Genomic DNA, 24338 nt, shown 5'->3' with positions numbered 1-24338 from the left:
CCAAGTCCAGGAGCTTGTGGGGGGCACAGGGAGGCCAAATTGGAGCCAATTTACAGCTGTCCACCACAAGCATAGACCAATGACTTCATGCCAGCTGCTGTTCGAGACATCGGACGGAATAAATCACTTTTTGGCTTTTTCCTGGCCTTCAAAACGAGAAAGACGGCTTTGTGCCCCATGCAGCAGCTGCATCAACACCGACCTCATTCATAATGGCGTCGCCGGCGTCGTTGTCTGAGTTGTCCTCTCGTCCAAAGAGGACCTCCCAACCTCAAGTTGACCTCCAGCAAGACAGGCCCGCAAGCAACAAAGATGGCTCAAAGAGTCCCAGAGAGGGCGACTTGACCCAGTCGCTCCAACACCTGACCATATCAACCACCTCATCACCGGCAAGGCAGCCCCGCGCCCCTCGGCCTAGCCCCCTCAAGCCCACCTCCTCGTATGATTATCCTTCTGAGATCTCCCCGCGTCGACCAAGCAGTGCCATGCGCAGTCCGCTGTCCAACTCTTCCTCCGTCAGATCACCATCCAGGGCTGGCACTCCCGCCCTACTAAGAAAAGCCTCGACGAACTCGCTCCGCTCGGTCAACGGTGTAACGCCACTCCGCCGAGCAAGCTCCGCCAGCATCCTCTCTCCAACCCCATCGAGGTCCGCCAGATCACCACTGAGAAGCATGTCGCCCGAATTTCCAGAGAAGCCCATCCTGACCCCGCAAGCCGTCGCGAATGCCCACTTCAAAGCCGAGCTAGATGCTCTCCATGGGCCGGACTGGAACCGCCCGGCCGAGACGGTTGTCATTCTTCAGGATGCCTGCTACGGTCACAGATTCTCGCGACCAAAAACCTCGAAAGCGCAGCTCAGCACCATTGTCGAACGACCAGAGAGGGTTAAGGCCTGTGTCCTGGGTGTATCGGCCGCATATGTCCGGCTGGGCGAACGACATCAGGATGGGGACTTTCCAATTGCCCCAAAGGCCAACCCGGCGCAGCTGCCCACAATACCTTTTCGAATACAAAAAAGCGACAGGCGACTTCCGCTAACCTCCCAGACGGTGACCAATGTCCACGGTACGAAATGGATGGAAGAGCTCAAGATCATGTGTGAGACGGCCGAATCGAAGCTGGCCGTCAACGGAAAAGAGCTCCAGCGACCAGATATCGACCGCGGGGCCAACACGGGCGCTCCTCAAAAGCTTCATGAGGGGGATCTATATCTCTGCGCAGAAACCTTGGAGGCTCTCGAGGGAGCATTGGGGGGTGTATGTGATGCGGTCGATGCCGTGTTTCGTCCCCAGGGGCCACAGCGGGCCTTTGTTGCCATCCGACCGCCTGGTCACCATTGCTCTGGCTCCTATCCGTCAGGGTTCTGCTGGATAAACAATGTTCATGTCGGTATCATGCACGCCATCCTCAGCCACGGTCTGACCCACGCGGCGATCATCGATTTCGACCTTCATCACGGCGATGGCTCCCAGTCCATTGCCTGGCTACATAATGCGAGGTCCGCTGGGCTGGGTAAGAATGCAGCCTGGTGGAAGAAAACATCGATTGGGTACTTTAGTTTGCACGACATCAACTCTTACCCGTGCGAGATGGGCGATGAAGACAAGGTTAGGAACGCCAGCATATGCATCGACAACGCGCACGGCCAGAGTATCTGGAATGTTCATCTGCAGCCATGGAAGACAGAGACCGACTTTTGGGCATTGTACGAGTCCAAATACTCGATCTTGCTAGACAAGACTCGGGAGTACTTGAGGGTCCAGACCGAGAAACTACGTGCTCAGGGGGTGAATTCAAGAGCCGCCATCTTTTTGTCTGCCGGTTTTGACGCCAGCGAGTGGGAAAGCCCCGGCATGCAACGGCACAACGTCAATGTCCCGACTGAATTCTATGCCCGACTAACCAGAGACGTCGTCAAGATTGCTGCCGAAGAGGGCACAAGTGTGGAGGGGCGGGTTATCAGCGTTCTGGAAGGCGGTTACAGCGATCGGGCTTTGTGCTCGGGGGTACTGAGCCACATATGTGGTCTCGCTGGCGATGGTCCCCGCGCCAAGCAGGAGGTAGCTCCCTCTGGACTTGGTTACGAGATGGGCCAGAAGCTGGGCACAGTAGAGGCTGTGAAAGGAAACCCACCAAAAGAGGACCGAGCCCGTCAGTATGACCCATCGTGGTGGTCTGTTCCAGAGCTTGAAGCACTCGAAGCCGCCATCAGTGCCCCCTCGGTTGAGATCAGGAAGCCTCGAAATGTCATTCCGCCCACCTACTCTTCGCCAACACAAGCATCAGCAGCTAGAGCAGCTGTGCCTCCAAAGAATACTCGCCGCAGTGTGTCAGGTTTCGGCGTACCAAACAGCCACGGCCATAGTTACAGGGCGCCTACACCTCCTCCACCTGACGTTGCGTGGACCACAGCAGCTCTCGAACTAAGCAGATTGCTGATCCCATCAGGACGACAGACGGACAGCTGCACTCATGAGGAGCTTGGCGCAGAGGCAACTCGAGCCCGGCGCGAACGTCAGTTTGCCTTGGCTCAAGGTGCAGAAGATGCAGATCCACAGACTATGCCGGTTGACGTTCCTCCTCCGGTGATTGTAGAACGAGCACCCACCAGAATGTCGTTAAGAGAGCGTAAAACTAGGCCGACGTACTTGGAAGACGAGGACGATGATCGCAAATCACGACGAAAAACAGTCGCCGGACCAGCAGTGCTTGCTACGGAGAAGAAAAGACCACCCCCCAGTCGGCGACTTAGTACTGCGTCGACAACGGCGTCGACAGCGGTGTCGGAGACTGTGGACTCGGCACCGCCACTTCCTACAGCACCGATACGTGCCGGCTCGAGGTTGGAGCATGTCAGATCTGATTCTGTCGCAAGTGTTCGGACCAATGCTTCCGGAATCAATGTGAGAAAAATTCGGGCCCCAGCCAAGAAGGAGCCTGTTCCCAGAGCCCCAAGAGTTTCCAAGAAACATGTTGGTGCCCCCGCTGTGGCAGCACCCGAACTTCCAAAGTCCGGTGGCGAGGGTGGTGACGAAGTCGATAAGCTGGCGAAAGACATGAAGAAGATTAAGATCACTGTTGTGTCCAAGGCGGTGCGTGACGCTCGGGAACGGGAACGAAATGCGCAAGCCAAACTTGCCGCAACAGATACCATCTCTGTGACGGTGCCTACCGAGCCGAACGAAAATAAACCTCTCCTCTCAGTTCAACCACCGGAAAACCAGACGGTTCCCGCCACCCCATCCGACACTGAGTCCACCTTTGTCTCGAGCCCCCCTGCGTCAGCCGCAGAGAACTACCCTCTGCCTGCCTTATCATCACCAGGCCATTATCAACCTTCAGAATCGCCAGCATCTCCGCTTTACCCGGCTTCTGAAACCTTTTCCAACTCCGCTATGAGTTCTGTCACTCCCACCTTCTCGAGTCCCGTTCGTGGAGTTTCGCCCCACAGGACTACCTCAACTCCAACCCCGATGGATATGTTCGTCCATTATCATCCTGATGGCCCTACCCCTGAGTCGAATGTTCAACAGCAACAGCAACCACTGCAGTGGCTGCCTCCCAACGTGGCCACTCCCGTGTCGACCATGGCCCCGATGAAGAGAGGAGATTTGCCCGTCTTTAGTAGCACCGGGGCAATTCCCTTTTCGCCGGGGCCACCCCAGACGCCCGTATCGTCACCGCCTCCACCCGTCGCTGGGAGGGTGGGAACGCCTGCTGTGAAAAACTCGCCGGTTAGGAATCTGATCAAAAAGATGGAGAACAGATAGTTGTCGGGAGATGTTGGTCTTTCTTCAATACCACACATCAGGTCTGGAATAAACATTGCAAGAGAGTTTGTTTTATACAGGAAAAGCGTGCGTGGAGGTTGAGGGGTTCCTTGACCACGGCATGGGAGTTAGTTGTGTATTCGGTGTGTTGACCTTTTTCTTTTTATCCATGACTTCGCCCTTCTCTTCAGTCGGATTACTTCTCCTGTTTCACAGTGGGGCGCTATAAGAGCGCTTGGCTGTTTCTTTGCCTGCTTGTCCGTATTCATATGAAAACACTTTAGATAATTTTATTTTAGTTTTCAGGTTGTAGAATATGTAACGAACTTCGTTTTCTTTGGTGGAGGATTCAAAAGACCCCAAGCCTCGCTTTCTGTAAATCCCATCCTGGTGGGTGCTTCTTTTTATTGACGATCCCCCACGTATTCGCGTGGGGGTTGTTATGCTCCTCGAACCTGATCGCGAGTCTGACAGGACCATAAGGGCTGAAGTCTTTGAAGGGTTCTGTTCCAATGAGGGGGTCCCAAAGGGCGGCTAGAGGTGCTGTTAGCATCGAAGTCCACCAGAGACTTGCCAACACTTACGAGCTCCAGGAGGCTGTTTGGGGTCTAGCCGTGGCGCATACTTCCACTGATCGGTCTCATAGATCCAGTTCCATTCCGCCCATATGTTGGCCTTCTTGGGGTGCGTGGGCTTTGGCGGATTACCGCGGTACTGGCCGTTGTCGTTGATCCCGCCCCTGGCGTCGCCATGGGTCCATGTCTGAATGGCATACCGGTAGAGGTTCCAGCGTTCCATGTCGAGCCGGTGCAGCTCTTTCTTGAACGACTCTTCGGTTTGCAAGGCCGGCTGATTGAAGAGCTTGCACGTCTGTCCAAACAGGCCGACGTAGTCGTGAAAGAGGCCGCGCTTGGTCCTTCTCGACCAAGGGCTCTGGCCGGGTGCGAGAGTATCGTGGGCGCCGAAACATTGCTCCGTCATCCTGTTTCGGATTCTGAACCAGTGCCCGCCCCACAGCTTCCACGAGCCTGGACGGAGCTGGGCCTTCTTGGCGTAGAGGTGCACCATCTCCATGATGGAAGCCCATTTGTTAATGAAGTCGACATGGCTCTGGAGTATGTTGCGTTCCTCCAACTGTCGACTGGTGAGCGATTTGCGTCCGGTCAAGGCTACGACTGTTGGGGAGGTGGGTTTATTTGTCAGTCATCAGCTTTTCCCCGGCACAGATGGGTACTTACGAATATGCTCGCAGGCGATGGCGTCCAGGTTGTATAGTTGAAGGACTGTCCCGTCGAACAGCGCTTGCCAGGTACGCTCCTCGTTTGTCGCTCCAGGCTCGACCAAGAACTGGGCTTCCATCTTGATCGCCCGGGCCCTCTCTTCTCGCTGCTCTTCCGTGAGCTGGGCTCTTTGGCTAGAGGTCGTCAACTGTGCCATGCCAGTCGTCACCGCTGATACGGTTGGAGGGGGCGGAGGAGGAACATAGACCTGGCTCAACGTCTCGCCCTCTGAACGACCTTCAAGGTCCTTGGGCAACAGGCCCACCTCGGTGGTGTTTGCCTCATCATGTCGAGCCGAAACAAGTCGCAGAGCTACAACTCGGCAGTCGGCCAGAAGGTCGACCCCGTGGACGGTTCGGTGTACCGAGGCCACACGCATCAGCTGCTTGACACCGATGGGCGGCCTGACCTGCACCAGGAGGTTGCCGCTAGATGTCGGTATGCCATTCAGCACGTCGTCGAGATATTCCTGAAACTCCGCGGCAAAGCGGTTCGCATTGTCATACTTTTGCCACCGGGTTGGGTCCAGGTGATCCCCATTCGTGATTCCCCAATGCTGGAGGAGCATGCGAAGACGATAGTCAACCCTGTACTTGTCGCTCTCTGCATCCGCCTTGCTGATGAGCGTGTCCTTGGCTTTGACGTCCGTCTGAAGTCGTTCTATCTTCCTAGCGTTGGACTCGATTTTTGGATCTAGAAAGTTGTACTGAGTGTGGTAACTCTCAACAAGCTCCTTCGCCGAGGCGAGTTCCTTTTCGAGCCTTTTGATCTTCGCGGCGTCACCAAAGATGTTCTCCATTCTCTTCCACACCTTGTTTTGGCTATCCTCGTCAGTCATGCCGAGTTCGTTGGCTACTGCCCGGATGTTTTGGTGTGTCTGTCTAAGCTTCTCATCAAACTGGTCACCCCACCCCTTGTACATCTGCTGTACTGTTCGTCCCGATTCCTCATCTGCGTACCAATGCTGCCTTAGCGGGTCCCCGAGATTCTGAAATCTAAACGCTTGATTGCTCGTTAGGGCGGCGCGCATTCTGTGAGCTGCTGATTCGACATTTCTTTGGTTTGGCCAATACTCGATCGGCAAGAAGAGCGCGACGTTCCTGTAGGTCGCTTCTTCAAGGGTTTGAGGGCGAGTGTGATCCTCTCTAACAGGAGCGTGCTGGACGTTGATCGTGCCTGCTAATCTGTCGGCAAGTTCTCTTTCTTGCCTTCTTGTCAACCTCTGGAGAGCGTACACAATGGTGTTACCAGAGGCACCAGTATTACTGGGGCCAGCAGGAACTTTAGTTACGCCAGCATTGCTGGGCCTCGGTGATCTTTCCGGTGGCATATTTGCTGCCCTGGCTAAGTGGTTTGGATTTCAGGATGTTGGTTTTGTGGAAACTTTGTCGAGCTCTTTGCAGGTGCAACACGGTAGCTTGGTGGACTTACTCGTCTGGGTTTATCTAGCAGCATGCTGAAACAAAGACCGGATTCTCGTTGATGCACTTGGTACTGGAATTCAAAGGTCGAACATACCTTACCAACCTATCCTGGCCGCATTCGGCAAGCCATCATGTACCTTGACAAAGCAGCAACAAGCAAGACGAGGTTTGTACACGTGGAGTGTAACTTTACCTACCTACACAGTTCAAGAGAAACAAAAATACATGTTCCAGCGAGAAACAGGAAATAAAGCCCCATACAAAACCTCATCGACAGGACTGGCTCTTGTGCTGAAAGAAGTGTGTTTAAAACCAACGTCAGTTTTCATCACACCCTACCACAATTTGCCCTTGGTCATTGACTCTGTCATTTTCCCTGCTTGCCCAACCCCCGCCCCAAATTTCCTATAAATATTTTCGAACAGCCAGCTTCAACCTAATGTTTCACCACGTAAACACAGGCCACAGCCCCCGGTATCGAACTCATCTTGAAGGTGGCCATTCATTACTTCCACCACGTTCATTTTTATTTCCCCAACCATGTAGATGGTAATTGCCAAACCACAAAGAAAACCGGGTTTCAAGAACAAATGCCCTCCCATGAAACCAATAACCACATCGACCACAGCCTTGCCCATTTAAAGAGCACCGTCATATAGAACATCATGAAAACAAACATGTGGATCACATGAAACCTGCCCTTCATACCCTACTTACCTAACCAAAGTCCGTAACCTTTGTTTTCGTACACGCATCCAAAAACAAATCCAAAAGCCAGAGAAGAGTTTTCCTAGAACAGACAAGCGCGTGAAAAAAAGAAAAAAGGAAAAAAAATTCGGTCTCAAGTTATAAGTGATAAATAACCAAGCTTTCTTTCCCATTCCACTTCCCCCCCCGCTCCTTGAACCCCTAATGCGAGATAACATATACCCACCGCCGCCCTTAACTTGACAAAAACACAACAAACAGATGACAAACCAGTAAAAGCACACGGATAAATAATCAAAAAATAAAATAAAATAAAAAATTCCAATCCATATTCAGTCAAAGTATGTCCCACCAAATCACCATCTTTCTCTCTCAAAAAGCACATCGCCCCTTGCAAAAAGCACACACATACATGGTCATTCACCACAATCCTACCCAACTAAGCAAAACCCCCACCCATCTGCGCCTGCCCCCCGGGCCCAGCCCCCATCAAGATAGCCTCCGGTATACTCCCCCAAAACAAATTCCCGTTATCCAGCGTCTCGCTCTCCTTTGTCCCGTGCGCAAATTGGTCGATCCCCCCGGGAGCATGAAACCAGGGCATGCTCTGCGCCTCGGCCACATAGCTCACAATCTCATTCGACGAGTACCCCAGCGGCAGCGTCGGGAAGGAAACCATGGGCATTTCTGGCGAGGGGATCGTGGTAGATGACTGAGAAGGGGATGGTTGATGCGGGTGATGTGGGTGGAAGCGCCAGTTGTCAGCGTTGTCTTCCATTTTGCCGTTGGAGTCGTGCGACTGATGATGGTAGGGTTGGGGGTGGTGGTTGGAAGAGTTGATCGGGGTGAATGAAGTTGACCGGGAGGGCTTCTCTTCGTGGTGTTGTTGTTGTTGTTGTTGTTGTTGTTGTTGTTGTTGTTGTTGCTGTTGCTGTTGGTGGGAATTTGGCTCGACGGTGCTGTCTCGGGAGGACTGCTTGTCGTCTGGGCCGCCCGTGCCGAGTATCTCACCGTTATTGATGATCTTTCGACTCTGTTTCTGCCACTCTTCGAGACCGCCACCGCCTAACCGCACGCTGATGAGCTTGCCCTCGTTGTTGCCCGGCCTACCGCTGTGCTTGTCCCAGTCTGACTTGACCTTTTCGTAGTAGCAAGCCATCTCACGGAAGTAGTTGCAGTACGTCTCGGCCAGCTTCAACCACCGGGACATCTGCTTGAGGGTGGAGAAGGTTGTCCCAGTAGGACCGTTTTTGGTGATTTCAAGATCACCTGAAAAGGAGGGGAGCATGTGGCCCTTGGTGTCCATGTGGGGAAAATGGACGGCGTAGATACCGACAAAGGCTGCAGTCCAGACAGAAAACAAAACCAGTGCTGACATGGGCAGCTTGTCGCCACAGATTTCCACCAAGTCAACAATGTCCCTCGCCGCACGGAAGATCTCCTCGGCACTGGTGTCCCAGAAGCCGGCCGGCTCCTGACCCTCAGTGAACACGGGCTCGTCGAGCGGACCCACAGGCCTGTCACAGCGGATGGGGATGAACGGGATATACTCCCGGTGAAGCATTATCCTGCAAACAGCACCGAGCATATGCAACGAAACATACACGCTACTCGCTTGGTGGTTCTCGTGCTTGTAGTAGTTAGAGTCCGACCACTGGAAGTTGGGAGGTAGATCAGCGTAGAAACCCTCGAGTTTCTCGCGCAGCTGGCAAAACTTCGATGCCGAGTGCCATGGAGCTTCCGTCTCGGTGAAGCGACCACCCGCAAAGCTCCACCGTGAGATCTCGCCCCAAAGGTCAACCAGACGTACAAAACGCCCCAGGACACTGTCGCTGATAGGCCGCTTCTTGTCGATTCCCGGGACAGGGTTCAAGAATCCCGTAAAAACGTCCTCTGACAGATCAAACGACATTTCGGCGCATGGGAGCTGAATCCGGAGGTCCTCAGATCGAATCGTAGACACCCGGTCTTTACCACAGCCCAAAAGACGGTCCAGTATCAGACAACTGAACATGGTCCTCCTTCGAATCTCCTTGGCGATAATCATTTGTGAGTGAGGAATGCTAGGCCCTGACGCGAGCGCAGGTCGCATGCTGAACTTCTTTCCGGGTTCCCCATCGCCATGGCCGAGACCCAAGGCCTGGGCCATGCGGATAGCCACACCGACATACATCCACGCAGCCATGCCGCCAACTCTCGGGACCGCTTGGCTCCATTCGTACAAGCCAAGCATGAGGAAAGCTTGAACTCTTTCCACTGAGGCCACCGTCATGCTGGTCCTCAGCCCGCCTAGAGCTTTAGTCAGGATCTCGGCATAGTACTCCGACGCCACAGACGCCTTGAGGTCAGGTCCAGGGGGCTGCGGTTTTGGTGTTGCAGCAGCGCTTGATGCATTCTTCGGCACGGTAACATATGATACCAAGGTCTGATGGAAGCGCGCCGTCAAGGTCAGAATGCCGAGCAGCACAAGATTGATTTCTGGGGATGTATCGCTGGGCTTAGCCCTGAATCTGCTCCCCAACTTCTCCTTCAACGTTGCCAAGTGCAGGAAAGGCAACTCGGTCGCAAAGTGAAGCCGGTATATGTCAAACAGTTGTGACCAAACAGCCTCGTTTAGATACGGCATCGATAGCACATCCTCGGCGATCATAGCGGCCGGCACGGCACCCTCCATCTTCACGATATCCTCCATCCTCCGCACCCGCTTGCGTTCAGTGCCCTGCTCCGCCTTTGGACCGGCGGGGGGCTCTGAGCGCTTAGGCTGCACCGGCGGCGCTTCTGGATAGGTGCATTCTTTGCCATTTCGGATGCAAGTGTCGCACGGCGAATCGCCACCTGTGTTGTTGCACTTGATTTTTGACTTGCGGCAGCTCTGGCACGCAATGCTGGATCGCTGAGCTGGCCGCTTCGCATTGGCTCCCCGTCGACTGTCCGCAGTGCCCGGACTGCTGGGGCTGCCAGCCATCATTGTAGCCGAATTTGGTACCCGGCTGTCATCGTCAGGGACGACGACAGGCTTCGGAGTTGGTTGTTGAGCGCGGTTCCCGCCCCCGGCCGCAGAGGGGCGCGGCGGGCTGTGTGGAAGCGGCTGTCGAATATTCGGTAGCCGGTCTGGTGGTGCCGGGTCCGAGGGCGGTGGAGGGGCCGGTGAAGGCCACTCCGTGGGTGCGGGAGATGGTTCCGGCGCCGGTCCGGCAAAGGCGTCGTGAAACTTTCGTTTCGGGGGAGGTTGCTCCGACGGATCGGCCGGGGATAAGATGGACTGGATGCGCAGCTGGGACGCAATTGTGACGGCGGTTGGGTCTCGCGAGGGGACCCCTTGATACAGGCGCTGTCAAGAAACAAGGCCGTCCTTGGGCCACACTCCACAGTGCAACAGACTGCTACTGCAGAGAGACCGCTCGGCGGAAAGCGATGTGCAGGGCACGGGGAGGGGGAGGAGAGCCGAGGCTAGGTAGTCGGTGTCGTCGGGCGGATCGAAGAGCGGACGGGACTAAATAGGGTACGGAAGGTACTCACACTTCGGAGGGAGCGCGGCGAGATACCCAGATGATAGGATCAGGGAGGGGGGGAGGGCGGGCAACGGCAAGACGGAAGCACGACGGCGGCGCGAGAGAGGGGAGGGAGGGGGGGGAGCCCAGTCGAGGCAGCGCAGACAAGTGGCAGAGAGGGTTTCCCGGACGGGCCAGTGCTACCAGAACAGTCGAACGGGCGTTGGCACAAGGTATTACAGCGTCGACAAGAAATGCACGTAGCCGTCCTTTGCGCGCGCGGGTGGCCGGACGAGTCAAGGGCCACAGATAGCGAGAAAAAGGGTGTGTCTACCCGAAGAGCAATGTGACGCCGAAACGCAGCTGTTGAGTTGATCCGATCCTAACGATGCCGATGCTATCTAGCCTGCTGCGTGGGCCAGGCCGTGGGTCGTGGGTCGTGGGTCGTGGAGGTTGCGCGCGTGTGGTGGTTGTGGCCAACGGATACTCCGTACGGCAGGTAGCGGTAGCGGTAGCGGGAGCGGGAGCGGCAGTGGGACGCGCAACGGGATGGTCGACTAGTTTGCTGGTTAGCCTCTATGCTGCTTGATAAGAAGAGAGCCTTTGGAAGCTGATCTAGTCGGGGAGCACGAAGACGGTGAGGTGGGAAACGGCGGGCGGGAAACGGCGCGGTGGTGTTTGGGCTTGGGCGGGACTGGGACGCACACGAGATGCTACTGGCTGCACAGAGGCACGATGGTGCAGACAAACAACACAAGCCGTGAGGGTGGACGCAGCTTGCAGCTAGGGGGCTAGAGAAGAGGGGAAAAAGGATAATTCAGATAACCTACATCCAGATCGAGAGAAATTCGGAACAGCAAGCAACGGCCAACAAGCAACAAACAGTGTGTCGGCAGGGTCGGGTGCGTCAGTGTCAGGCGAAGCAGCTCCGAGTTCCGAGAGCGAGGGTGGACAGTTCCAGGTCAGGGATTTTTTTTTTGTAGCGTAGGTACGGATACCTGACGGGGGCGGCAGTGGACGGGATGTTTGGGGATCGATCGGAAAACGGACGGGGGTTTGGTTGGTGTCGTTGACGGCGATTCGATATCTCTTCGGCCTGGGCTATTTGGAGCTGGACGTGGTGGAACGGACGGGGAATCCCAAAAAAGAGGCGATGGGGAAAAAAAAGAAGTGGCCCGTTGCGGTCTTTTTATTTGACGGCACTGAGTGAGGACTGGCATTCCACAGAGCAGAGTCGCAGAGACCTCTCCTGCTGGACTGTTCATAGGCAAATCCCTGAAGATGAAGTGCCATCTGCCATCGAGGAACGGGGAAGCTAGCATCTAGCCAAGAGCCAGTCAACAGCCCTTCCGGGGACGGCTCGGACAGCATCTTCCCGGGTTACCATATCGCGAAGTTTTGCACCTGGGCCGGCCTGGGCTGAGGGTTTGGGCAGCCACCCACGGTCATAGTTTGACATGTCACGGATTGACATCAGGGACGAACGATGGGGCCTGCCTGGTATCAAGGAGCATTGCACTCCACGCTTGAAGACAGGTACTTTCTAGTCTACGCGACCCTTGACACATCCGCCCAATGTTTGATATGTTAGATAGGTTGTGAAACGATCTTCGTCTTGAAAACAATGACATTCTTTGGTACTAGGCGCATTGACCAACGGCGACCTGGGAAGCTCAACGCTCACACGGGCCACAGAACGCCCTCAGGTAAGGGAGATGTCGGCAAGAGGGGCCCTGGGTTAGCGCCTTTTTCTTTGACCTTGGCACGGCTTTCGAGCAACACCCCGCTTCCGCTGTTTACAGGAAGAAGATGGCGGCGTCGAAGAGTCAGGCACGGCACGGAACAGCAACGAAGCCTTATGAGTGGTTGACCTGAATACAAAACCCTTCGTTTACGCCCATTATCAATCTATGTTTTGCAGGACAATTTGGCTCACAGACTGCCCGCCTGACTCCCGGCCAGGATCTCTTCCTCCCACCAAAGGGCCGGCATCTGGATCGTTTCTAGGGCCGAACGGCATGTGGACACTCGCCTGTTTTGAGGCGGGCGGACCGCCGACGTCGCTTACGACCGACTCTCAGCAACTCCTCTGTGGTGGAACTGCTGACAAGACGAGGCTGGGCTTGTCCGTCAGGTCAGTGTTCCGAGGACGGTGGAACAAGCGCAACGGGTTCCTGTTTTCCAAGAGGGGCGGTGGAAGAGAAGAGGGCTTTTCGGTACGTCCGCAAAGGGACGATCTGTGAGCCATGCAGACGCACAGGGGACGGGAGATGCGTGAGGAGTAAGAAGTGACGAGATACGGAGTACAGGAAAACAAAACAGCACCTGAAAAGCCGGAAAGCCTCCCCGTTGGCTGGAATCCAACGGAATCAAAGACCGACGACCTGGAAGAAGCCTACTATAAGCAGTGTCGTTTTTCTCGCGGTAAATGCCTCGATTTGTTGGGTATTCACGCTTTGCTACGATGGGAGGACACTGCAGGTCGGCAACTGCACACTGATGGGTACCCGCCGCAGTGAAGAAGCCGAATCGGGAGTGCCTGCAGCCACTCGGCAACGGGAAATGCGCCCCTGATTCGATCGAGTCGAGCTCCCCCGACGCTCTTTTCCTCGGAACTCTCAAACAGTTTCGATCGTGACTTCCAGGTTGCACTCAGGCATCCGAACTCTGCTTTACCACCTTGTTCAGTATGCTAAAGAAGCCAGGTCTCAAGTTGGGCCTTGGATGAGGCTAGGGAAGGCCTATCTAGAAGAGCCTGTGGAAAGCAGCTCAGCCATGACAGCTTCGAGTTGAACAACGCAAGATACTGGGCTGTTTCCTTCACAGTTGCACAGTCTTCCAGGTTGGGCGGGACACGATCTCTTCGTGACCCAAACACCCTCGATCTGGCTATGTAACCAACAACTGTGCCCCGCCATCAACCACTCTTTGCACGCTCAAACTCCAGCCAGTCAGACCATCACAACCTAATTATTCCAAAGTACTGCACCCCCCTCCCCCGCACTCCCAGCAAAAAGGACGCCGCCACAAACCATACAAAAGGAAACACCGGCCAGAGCACGCGAGGCCCAAAGTTGACCTTACATCCGTCGGCCACGCTGAGTTGGATGAACACCTGGAGTTGCCGACTACCGACATGGAGCGTGGGGAGAAAACCGGAGGTTCCATGATCGCAACCAGCTCGCTCAGGGGTTCTATATGTGTACGCTACAGCGAGCGGGCTTTCATGCATAAACGACCCTTTTCCCTGCAGGTGACAACGGTGAAACAAATGCGTCATCAGTAACTATATCTGAAGATCAGAAAAGATGTAGAGCTAACCAGAGCATAAAACTCTCCACCTTTTGTTCCCTGTTTCATGATAGACACGGTGGCGGATGCAAGAGGTGTATCTTGTGGCATTGGAGGCTCTGATTTCATGCGGCAAACCAATGACGTCGCCCTTGAAGGGCGAGGCCTCGCGCCCATGCTCCACACAGGGGAGCTCTCTAAGCGCCCTGGGACCTCTTGCGCGGGGTGCTGGTGTCTCGCTGTTGCTATTTTGAACACTGGAACTGTTCGTTGGGGCAAGAACTGAAAGTGATAAGTGATTTAACCCCGCCTTCTTGGTCAAATCGTGCCATTGCGACAGAGCTATTCTTGCCATACACCAATCTTCCTGGGCGAGCGGTTTTTGGGTGATTTCATCGACTTGACGGCTGAGATAAAGAAGCCCAAGTCGCAGCGTCATCGCCCCTTTTTCGAGTGCAACACACCTGGACATCCCGCATCATCGCGCGGCGACAATATCGGCACATATTAACTGAAAGGACAGCCGACGTAATGGCTTCTGGACACAATGTGAGTAACCTACCTTGGCCACACCGATCTCACAGACACCCCAATCCACCAAAAAAACACATAATCTAATCCCATGCGCCAACCACAGGATCCAAAGCTGCTGTATGCCATCAATGGCGTAAAGGCATACCATATCGCCAATGGCAAGGAGCAGCCCCTCACGCCAACGGGCCCGCAGACATTGTCGCTGCTGATGGTTCCTACGAGCTCTGTTTTCGCCGACCCGTCCATCGACCCGGAGACGTCAAACGCCGAGCAGGACTTCTACCTCCATCTTCACCTGCCCCCTGAGCTCGATCTCCCACTGCCAGCCACCACGCAAATCTACCATCAGCCGCCAACCAGTTACCTGATTCCGCGGTGGGATTTGGGGCCGGACAGCGGCGCATTCACCAGGATTGAGTTTCCCTCGGTACAAAGCCGAAAGGGGATCCAGGAGGACGTCGACACATTCGAGACCATTTTGGCGCAATGCACCGCTTTCCTCGAGAGGGCCCCGCCCCCAAAAATTCATGGAAAAAGCGAGAAGCAGTGGTGGGAGGACACCGACCAGAAGGTCAGCAGCGGGGGTACTGGCTCCAAGGCGGCTGTCGCCACAGGCGAACAGTTGCCCGCGTATAACCCAGCAGACTTCAAACCTGGCGAGGCTTATGCGCGTGGAAGCCCCTCCAACACCGCTCACGCGCCAGGACAGATCGTTTTGGTTGATGAAGAGGACGGCAGCGTGATTGGCGAGCTTGCCGAGAACTTCCAGGTTGTTGAGCACAGTTCCCTGAAACCTGGATCGAAAGGTGAGTCCGAACCGTGTGGCACGGCATAACGGGTCCTTTCTAACCATTGTGATGTTGCAGATCCGGTCGAGATCACGCTCCCTGCCGATGGTGGTTCGAATGTTCAGGTGGCACCTATCTCCCCTGAGCTGTGGGATGCAGAGCTGCATCCAGCCTACAAGAATTCCTTCCTTGTCTCGAACGCGCACGCTGCCTCACGGCTCATCATCACTGGCTCCGACATGGTTGCCAAACTTCTCCAAGGCCAGGCCGACAATTACACCAAGCGATCCGAGCCTGCTGCGAAGCCCATGACCTTCAAGCCGACCACCAAGGAGCACATCCGTCGCATCGGCACCTTTACTGGCGGTGCGGCCACTCTGTCGGCCAAAACGGTAGGCCAGATTGGCAAAGTTGCACAGAACCTCGGAGCGACGCTCGGTGGACATGGCAAGAAGGCGACCACTGGTCACAAGGGGTATGGACCGGACGGCAAACCGCTTGACACATATAAGCCAGGCATCCTGAACAAGAGCATGATGGCTTTTTCCACTGTAATGGACGGTGTAGAGCAGGCCGGACGTCACTTGCTTGCGTCGACGTCAGATGCCGCCACAACTGTCGTTCAGCACAAGTGGGGACCCGAGGCAGGAGAGGTGAGCAGGTCGATTGGTGGTGGCGTCAAGAATGTCGGACTGGTCTACATTGATGTAACGGGCGTCTCGCGCAGGGCCCTGATCAAGAGCGTGGCCAAGGGGATGGTTGTGGGCAAGACATCGAAGGGCGAGTCTATCGTTGTGGGCGGGGGCGATGGCGGTGCAGCTGTTATTGATAATGACGGAGGAAAGTCGTCGGTTGACACACAGTCGCTGAGCGGAATGACAGTTGCGGAGGGGAAGCAACCAGCGAATGGCAACGGCAACGGAGATATCTATAAGTAGAATGTTGGCGAGGCAGACGAGGTATGGGCCATATTCTTTTCTACCATGACGAGTTGTTTTGGAATGTCCTGTTTTGATATCATAATTTAACGTAATATGAACGGGATGTTCGGATGAGAAATGTGTGTGATGATGAAGTGAGAGAAGATCGCAGGACTTACACAGGGGTATGAATACATCACGTGATGTCGACCCCCTGCCTTTTCATCAAGTCGCGTTGTGAACTGTCGAGTGGTGCCACCACTGACGGCATTTCATTGCTTCAGATAAGGTGCCTTCACACACTCAACAGCAGGAGCAAACAGCTGAGCTGGCTGATATAGGGGGCCCCGTCAGTCACACCTGCCGCCCTTTCACAGACAATGGGGCAAGTTTTGAAGACCGGTTTACGACTCTGACTACCTACCTAGCATCGACCGGTTGAGTTCACCGAGTCCCTGGCTTGTAACAAGTGACCGTTGGAGCTGAATCCGTCCACCGTTACCAAGTCAGAGCCGCCTTTGAGTCGCATCACTCTTTTGTTGATTGCCTGGTACGAACCTCGAACAAAACTCGACTTTTTAGTTACAAATTTCGTTTGTTTGCTCAAAACACGAATCCTCCCACTTTCACTTTCATTTGCTGCAAGTTGGCACTGCAACACGACCAGGCCGCTCCATGTGCTGCCGGTTCGAAATTTTGGGAACAATTATATTATTTATCCAAGCCCTGAGGAAGAGTTCAGACGAGAATACCAAACTCGATGAAAGAGGTCCGGTTATGACTGAAATGTATGTTTTGCATGTTTCACGCCCTTCATTCGTATGTTAGACTGACACTTCCCTCAGCTCACCCACATCCCAACCTCACCACCACCTTCATGACAAAAAGCCGTCACACCAGCCAAAATGCTCCACGAAATTCTGCTCTCCCTCTCTGGGCACCCCTCCCCGCTCCTCCGCGCAGCCGCTACCCTTTCCCCAAATGACCTTTCACCCACCCTCTCCCTCACGCCAAGCGAGGCCGCACTGCTCCAACCCCTAGCCACCTTGTCGACCCTCCACACAACAATAGCAAGTCAGTCAAATTTGATATCAACCAGCCACCCATCTGTCATCTGCCGATCTGTCGCCTCGTCGATTCTCTCACAGCACCTCCATTCATTTCAGCAATTTCTCCTCCAAATCGAAAGTGACATTCTCACCAAAGACAGCAAGATGGTCGGAGGGTACAACATTGTCCCGTTGACGCAGGTGGTGGGGTTGATCGAGGGGACGTGGAGGAGGAGGATGGAGTTTTTGGGGGAGGTGACGGGGTTTATGGTCACGGGGATGGGGAAGCAGCAGCAGCAGCAACAAGGGGAGCGGTGTACTGGACCGAGGTTGATGGATGTACTGAGGAAAGAATTGCAGACTGGTTATGAGGATGTGGAAGTGTTGGCGAGGGAGTTGCTCAGCGTGGCGGAGGGGACGTGGTTGAGGGAGGTGGGGGCTTGGGTAGTGTATGGACAGTTGCCGCAAAAGAGTGATGGGGACTTTTTTATCAGGAGGGTGGACAGGCGTGCTGTTGCTGGGGTGGGGACTGGGGAGACGGGAGTGACGGCGCAAGAAGAGGAAGAGATGAAATGGGAGGAGGAGTGGGTGGTGGAGGAGTACTTACTGCCGGGATTTGTCACGCCTGCTGCGGCGGCGAGCATGCTCTTTATCGGGAGGAGTTTGAACCAGATTCGCGCCAAGGCCGTGGGGGATTATTCTCTGAGAGGCAAGGGGCATTTGTCGACGCAGTTGGAGAGGTTGTCCAAGCTGCAGCATCCGTTGGATGCGGCGAGTTTCGGGAGGGCGATCTCGGATATCAGGAGATACCTTTCTAGGACAACTCTGCAGAAGCTGCTGCCGTTGAGTAAGGTTGTCGAGACGTTGGGGTTGTTGAGAGATTTCTTTCTGTTGAGAAAGGGGGAGTTTGCAATGGCGTTGACGCAGCAGGCGGATGAGAAGATTAGAAGTCGGTGGAAGAGGGCGGAGAATATGAGTTGGGAGAAGAGGGATAAGTTGGGAAATGTGACCGTCAAAGAAGGGGAAGTGGCTGCTGTGCTGAGCCGGACTTGGGCGGCGATGGGGAACATGAGGGGAGAATATGATGATGCTGGGGATGAGGAGGATGAAGGGGTGGAACTGGCGAGGGACTTGTTGCGGCTGACGATTGCGAAGAGACGGGCGCCGAGCGCTTCAGGGCCGGCAGCGGTGGAGAGCGGGTTGGTGAATATTGCTGACACTCCGTTTCGGAACCTGCTATTCTCGGTGCCGGTGGTGTTGACACTTAAAATACCATCGCCATTGGATTTGTTTCTGACACAGGCAGATCTGCAGACATATACTGCGATCAACTCGTACTTGCTGTCACTGAGACGAGCGCACATACGGTTGACAGATCTGTGGAAGATTACCTCGTTGAGGAGGCATCATCCTGCACCGCCAGGGCCGCCAAGGGGAAGCACACGAGGCGGAAGAGAAACGGTATTGCTTCTAAGACAGCGGCAAACGGCAAGGTCAGATATGCTTCGCAGTGCCTGGGCTACTGCTAGCGCCGCTATCTTCTTCCTTGGGGAAACAGAAGCTTATCTGCAGACAGAAGTCGTTGCTGGCTTGTCAGATGGCTTCCACAGGTGGTTAACCACAGGCGAAGACGACTACCATCCTCAGTCACAAACCGATCTGAACAAACCTGCCCAGCCACCAGCACCACCTACCAGTAACACCACCACCACCACCAACAACAACAACAATAACAACAACAACAACAACAACAACAACAACAAAAACAACAACAACGAAGAACAAGAAGCCAACGACGACGACATCTGGCTTAATGAGTCAAATACGTCTTCCCCACCACCGAATGCTTCTTCCTTTTTGGGTCTTCACGACCCAGAGACACTGTCGCATGCCCATAGACTCTACCTCCGCACGCTTGTCTCGCTGCTGTTGCTCTCGCGGCCTACATTCACCGATCCCCTTTATGAATTGCTTGTCCAGATCGACCAGCTTGTCGCTTGCGTCAACCGTCTTCATCAGGTGTGGCAAGCCGCCGATTTGGAAGCCGATGTGGGTGTTGTTGATGCGTTTGTTGATTTGGCCAAGGAGGAGAGAGATGTTCAGGAGGTGTTGAGGGAGGTGGAAATGAAGGTCAAAAAGGGAATCGAGGGGTTGGTTGGGGAGCTGAGGCGGCTCGAGGGGAGGCATGATCATGAGGATGTGGTTCTTGGGGAGGGAGGGGAGGAGATGGAGATGGTTATGAGGGAGAAGGGGGAATATGTACCCCGGAGAGTTGGGGGGTTGGATAGGTTGTTGATGAAGTTGGATTTCGGGAGTTGGTTTGGTGGTGGTAGTAGTGCTAGGGAGGATTATGGGGTAGAAGGGGAAATAGGGGTGGATGTGGTAGGGGGAGAACATTTTTGGTCGTTAGGGTCGGCTGAATACATGTGAGGAAGAGCTGGAAGGTGAAAATCAGAGTGAGGAAGTCGCTTTCGGCAAAACTAACGACCAACAAAAGCATGATTATGACAAAATCCCAGCAGAAACGGGAGACGGACAGCAGCTGCCGCGTCTGCGACGGGGATGCATTTTCGGATCAGCAGTGAGGGACAGCGTGGACGAGTGTCCTGGCAGCAAAGCAAGCACAGCAGGGCGAGAGGCGTGAACAGTTTTAGCATAGCGAAGAGTACGAGAGGCAGTGTGCAAAAGTGGCAAATTCAAGGATCATGTGACTGATATCATTGTATCGAGGACAATAATTTGTGTATACCTGCTGGGAATTCCCATTCGGTCATCAGAACCAAATGAAGCTCTCACCAGGTCCGACATGGACCATGGCCATCCCCGATGTCTTCGCTTACCTATAGTGCAAGGTTGAAACCACTAGCTGCAACGAGGGTACTAACAGAGCCGTGCCACGTTGTCAAATATATATACCGATATCGGGATATGAGTTTGTAATCCGAGTTTGTGGATGAGATGATTGCTTGTAGGCTGGGAAGAAGGAAAGATGATCAAGGCAGGGGATTAAGAGGTCATAGGATGATGGTCTGGACCTCGACAGCTGTCCGAAGAGCAAATAAAGTTGACAGGTACATGTCTCTTTATCAATTACGAGGCAAGTCGTTCTCTTGGTGGCACCGGGCTTGGGGCTTGCCCCAGATGACAATTGGGCCAAAGTCAAAGTAGGGAATGGTTCGGGTTGAAAGTGACCATCTCATTCCACGGTGAAGAAATTCATGAAAGAATTGCCTCTCTATAAACCCAACTGATCTTCGGACTCTACCAGCAGATGGAGGTAGTACCATTTGAGCTTGTCGTCCGACTTGGGTGGTGAGAAGAAAGCAGATCTGCGTGGTGTACCACACCTACCCTGGGGTGTGTCTTTTCGAAACCCCACCACCGGCACTCCCCCACCCGCACGCGCCAAACGTTCGAACCTAGTATCTCGGGGCCGAACCGACTTTCAAAGAGGCTTTAGAAAGACTGAACTTTTTTGTAGCTTCCCGTACCTGATCATGGCTTGTATCACCTCGATTTCTCATGACTCAAAGACGTACAAGCCCAAAATTCAACTGTCTGGTGTGCATGTATTGCGCTGCCCCGCGGTTTCTAGCTCTGGGATTGGGTGCAGCGGTCTTACATGACACCTGTTGGTGGAGAAGCCTTTTTTTGGACATCCCTGCCTATTGTGGGACACTGCCTAGCTTTTGGAGGCCTTGATTGGCCAGGCAGTGCCAGACAAACAGGTTGCTCCCACAGTGCCAGGGCAGAACCCAGACAGTGCCCCAGAGGGATGGGTTCTGCGGGTTCTGCTACCACCCGGTCGCGAGGTTTTTACACCCTCCCCCATACTCTCTCTTTCTCCATCCATCCCCAGTTGCCCACACCTCCCTACTCGGTACACGCCCGCCCACGATTTGGTGACGGGATGCCAGAGAGGGTCGAGACCCAGCATACCAAAGTTTACTTTTTTTTTCCTTGTTCGAGCTTCTGGCTTCCTTCTAGATAACATGTCCACCACAAATAGTCACCCCGGACTATCCTACAACGTCGGTAACATCAGGCGAGCCTTTCCGCCACCGCATCCACACAACCCACCCAACAAGCCATCGCCATCGCTCCCGCAGCACGCGTCCCCGTATCAGTCTCAAGCTTACCAGCCTCAGCCGGCGCCGTCGAGCCAGTACTCTGTCTACCCATACACTCCTCCCGCCGTCAACAGTCAACAAACGGTCCAAAATGCCGCACGACAGCCCTCGCAGGTGCCGCCCACGCTGCCCGGACCACGCCAGCGAGGCCCTCCTTCGAGACAGATGCAACCCGCCCCGAGCTACCTACAGCAGGCCATGAATCACCAGCCCATGGCCCAGCAGCCGATGACTTCCCAGAGCATAAACAACCAGCCCATGAACCCACAGCAGCTCAGCCAGCAGTCGCTGAGCCATCAATCTCTGAGCCAGCCCAGCCTGTCCCAGCAACCCTTGAGCCAGCAGACTCTCGGTCAACCATCGTTGAGCTCACAGTCTCTTACTCCCCAGTCTATCAGTCAACAGATTCAGCAGCAGCAGCAACAGCAGCAGCAGCAGCCCTTGAGCCAACCTCCCCTGAGCCAGCCTCCAATGGCACAATCCATGACCCAGTCTCTCAGCCACCAGTCTCTGGCCCAGCCGGTGCAGAGTGTGCAGTCGGTGCAGCCCACCCAGCAAAACGGCAACCCGATCATATCGCACTCTCAGCAGTCTACTCCCCAGCCTCCGCCCCACCCGGCCCTTCCCACCTCCCTGCCGCAGATTGCCCAGGTGCAGGTGCCACAGGTGCAAAAAGTCCAGCAGGTTCAGCCTGTCCAACAACAACCAACGCCTCCGCAGCCCGAGTCTGCCGAGCCGGTACAAGGAAATCAGGATGAAGAAATGGAGATGGGAAGCCAGGAAGAAGGAGAGGGTGACACGTCAATGGAGCCCAAGCTGATCGAGGGCACCCCGTTCGTGCCGCGTCAACCAATGGGGCCAATGATGTCTGCCCCTCCCGAAGGTGGTAGTTTCCCGACTCTGGAGGCTGTCCACAAGCATGTTTTAACCTACTGCACGTCTGTTGGCTATGCCATTGTCATCGGACGGTCCAAGAAGACGGTTCCCGGCCTCAAAAAGGTTCTTTTTGTCTGTGATCGTGCCGGCAAACCCCCAAAACGCGTGAGTCCTGAACTTCGAAAGCGCAAGACCACATCCCGGAAATGTGATTGCCAGTTCGGATTCTTTGCCATCGAGCAGAGAACCCAGTGGACGGTGCGTTACCGCCCAGATCCCGCTCACCTGCAGCATAACCATGGTCCGAGTGAGAGCCCACTGCTGCACCCGGCAGCTAGGAAGCTGGATAGCAAGATGGTTGAAGATATCAAAAATCTGAAAGAGAGCGGTATGTATCATCTCCTCCCTTGGGTTTACCTGTTCGTCCACTGACTCGACCCTCAGGGGTAGGTGTCACGCAAACGCTGGAGATCCTTCAGCAGCACAACCCCCATGTCCCTCTTCTTCCTCGCGATATATACAATGCCAGGGCCGCCATCAACCGACATCCTGAAAAGGTCGCAACCGGATTAGCCGAGAACAGGCCGACCATCTACAGCAAACCTCATCCGTCGGCAGAGGAAAGAATCAGGGCCGATCTCCGCCGCGAATTGGCCAAGACGAAAGAAGATTACGAGAAGATGGCTGAAGAAAACAGGAAGGAGATCGAAGAATTAAAGAACAAGTTGCGGGAAAAGGACAAGATCATTGAGAAGTTTGAGCAGTTCATTGATATCTGCAACCAGCGTGTCATGGTCAGCCTTTCGAGCAAGGATGATGCTAGTCGTGCAGCTGGTGCGGCAACTTCCTGAGTTTTTGGAGACGGTCAAGGCGTTTTGCTCTGGGTCAGCATATTTTCCAGCCTTTTTTATTGTTTCTTTTGAGAAAAAAAAATGAACGTTATGTGGCGAGCATGAGCGGTTGGTCGGTCATAAGGCATGGGCATGGTTTTGGGAAACGGCTTTTCACGAACAAAGCATGAGGCGTCCAGGTGTGGAGTTGAAATGGGATTGATGAGGGATGAGATGGGATGGACGGATGGATTCATAGTCCGGCCTGTGTGCTGGGATTTACGTATGAGGGCATTTATTATGGTGTGACTTACTTTTCAGCTGGCGCATAGTTGTTATGGGGATCTCGAAGTGGAGGGGAAAGAATGGTGTTTTCGGTTCTCGGGATAAAACGACATTTTTTGACACTTGAGGATGTGCTGCTTCTCTATGACACTTGATATGTGTGTACTTCCAGACGTCACACCACCTTCACAAAGGGGGTGTAAATAGCAACCGGATACCTACCCCTAAGTGGGAGTGTCTCCCTTGTGTGTTGATTCCCATGTAAAACCGTTCGGGCTTCTCTGATGATGGGAGCCATCTGACGGTAAAGCTGCAGATCAAATACTTTTGCAAGAGACTCGATTTCATAGGTAGATGGGTAGATGTACATGTACCGAGAATACAGTGCTGGCAAGTAGGTGACACTTTGATGTGGACATCAAGTTGTGTTTGTAGTAGATTTCTACTTGTGTTGCGGGGAGGGAATCTGTCTCGGTATATGGTTTGCTTATATGAATCTGAAGCGTTCTTCTCTCGCATTTCATTCTAATTCCAGTGATACATGCCACAAAGCTGTGTGCACTTTCAATGCCGAACGACAGCTGCCAGGCCTTGTCGGCGGCGGGACAGTTGCGTGGGTGTTGCTTCTGCAGCGCGCAGCATGAGGGGTTGGCCAATCAGGGCGCAAGCCACCGCATAGGGATCCAGGGCCCCTGACACATGCCCCCATGCTCATTCCGCGACAGGGATTCGGGGAAGTCGCGTCAAACGGGCAATCATTGGGTCGAGTTGTGGATGAGGAAACACCAGGCCCTGGAGCGAGCTTCCCTTTCAGAGATGCTCCATTCTCGACGACTACCTCCTTGCCACAACATCATCTTCTCTGACAGAGGAGGCTCGCGATAATAATCATCCATCATCCGCAACCTGAGATACCCCATCACGGCCTTCGCTCTTTTTTCCCGCCTTCTCTTCTCGGT

The 24338-nt window shown here is 54.4% G+C and overlaps 6 protein-coding genes across 6 annotated transcripts; 4 read left to right on the top strand and 2 right to left on the bottom strand.

Annotated features, from left to right (window-relative positions):
• Positions 1 to 212: 212 nt before the first annotated feature.
• Positions 213 to 3773, top strand: PODANS_1_23160 (uncharacterized protein; the record flags this gene model as incomplete). The annotated part of the gene is made up of 1 exon (XM_001906603.1): positions 213 to 3773. The coding sequence occupies one exon, from the start codon at positions 213 to 215 to the stop codon at positions 3771 to 3773; it is 3561 nt and encodes a 1186-aa protein (XP_001906638.1).
• A 546-nt stretch (positions 3774 to 4319) lies between these two features.
• Positions 4320 to 6383, bottom strand: PODANS_1_23155 (uncharacterized protein; the record flags this gene model as incomplete). The annotated part of the gene is made up of 2 exons (XM_001906602.1): positions 4320 to 4942; positions 5012 to 6383. The coding sequence occupies 2 exons, from the start codon at positions 6381 to 6383 to the stop codon at positions 4320 to 4322; spliced, it is 1995 nt and encodes a 664-aa protein (XP_001906637.1).
• Positions 6384 to 7624: 1241 nt separating this feature from the next.
• On the bottom strand, positions 7625 to 10153 carry PODANS_1_23150 (uncharacterized protein; the record flags this gene model as incomplete). The annotated part of the gene is made up of 1 exon (XM_001906601.1): positions 7625 to 10153. The coding sequence occupies one exon, from the start codon at positions 10151 to 10153 to the stop codon at positions 7625 to 7627; it is 2529 nt and encodes an 842-aa protein (XP_001906636.1).
• Positions 10154 to 14498: 4345 nt separating this feature from the next.
• Positions 14499 to 16227, top strand: PODANS_1_23140 (uncharacterized protein; the record flags this gene model as incomplete). Its single annotated transcript, XM_001906600.1, has 3 exons — positions 14499 to 14516; positions 14605 to 15307; positions 15368 to 16227. The coding sequence occupies 3 exons, from the start codon at positions 14499 to 14501 to the stop codon at positions 16225 to 16227; spliced, it is 1581 nt and encodes a 526-aa protein (XP_001906635.1).
• An 887-nt stretch (positions 16228 to 17114) lies between these two features.
• PODANS_1_23130 (uncharacterized protein) lies at positions 17115 to 19688 on the top strand (the record flags this gene model as incomplete). The annotated part of the gene is made up of 1 exon (XM_001906599.1): positions 17115 to 19688. The coding sequence occupies one exon, from the start codon at positions 17115 to 17117 to the stop codon at positions 19686 to 19688; it is 2574 nt and encodes an 857-aa protein (XP_001906634.1).
• A 1562-nt stretch (positions 19689 to 21250) lies between these two features.
• PODANS_1_23120 (uncharacterized protein) lies at positions 21251 to 23115 on the top strand (the record flags this gene model as incomplete). Its single annotated transcript, XM_001906598.1, has 2 exons — positions 21251 to 22652; positions 22709 to 23115. 2 exons carry the CDS (start codon positions 21251 to 21253, stop codon positions 23113 to 23115), a joined length of 1809 nt encoding a protein of 602 aa, XP_001906633.1.
• Between the last annotated feature and the right edge of the window lie 1223 nt (positions 23116 to 24338).

Source organism: Podospora anserina, chromosome 1 (assembly GCF_000226545.1).
Source record: "Podospora anserina S mat+ genomic DNA chromosome 1, supercontig 6".
Classification (NCBI taxonomy): Eukaryota; Fungi; Ascomycota; class Sordariomycetes; order Sordariales; family Podosporaceae; genus Podospora; species Podospora anserina.
This window is presented reverse-complemented; position numbering and strand designations above follow the sequence as displayed.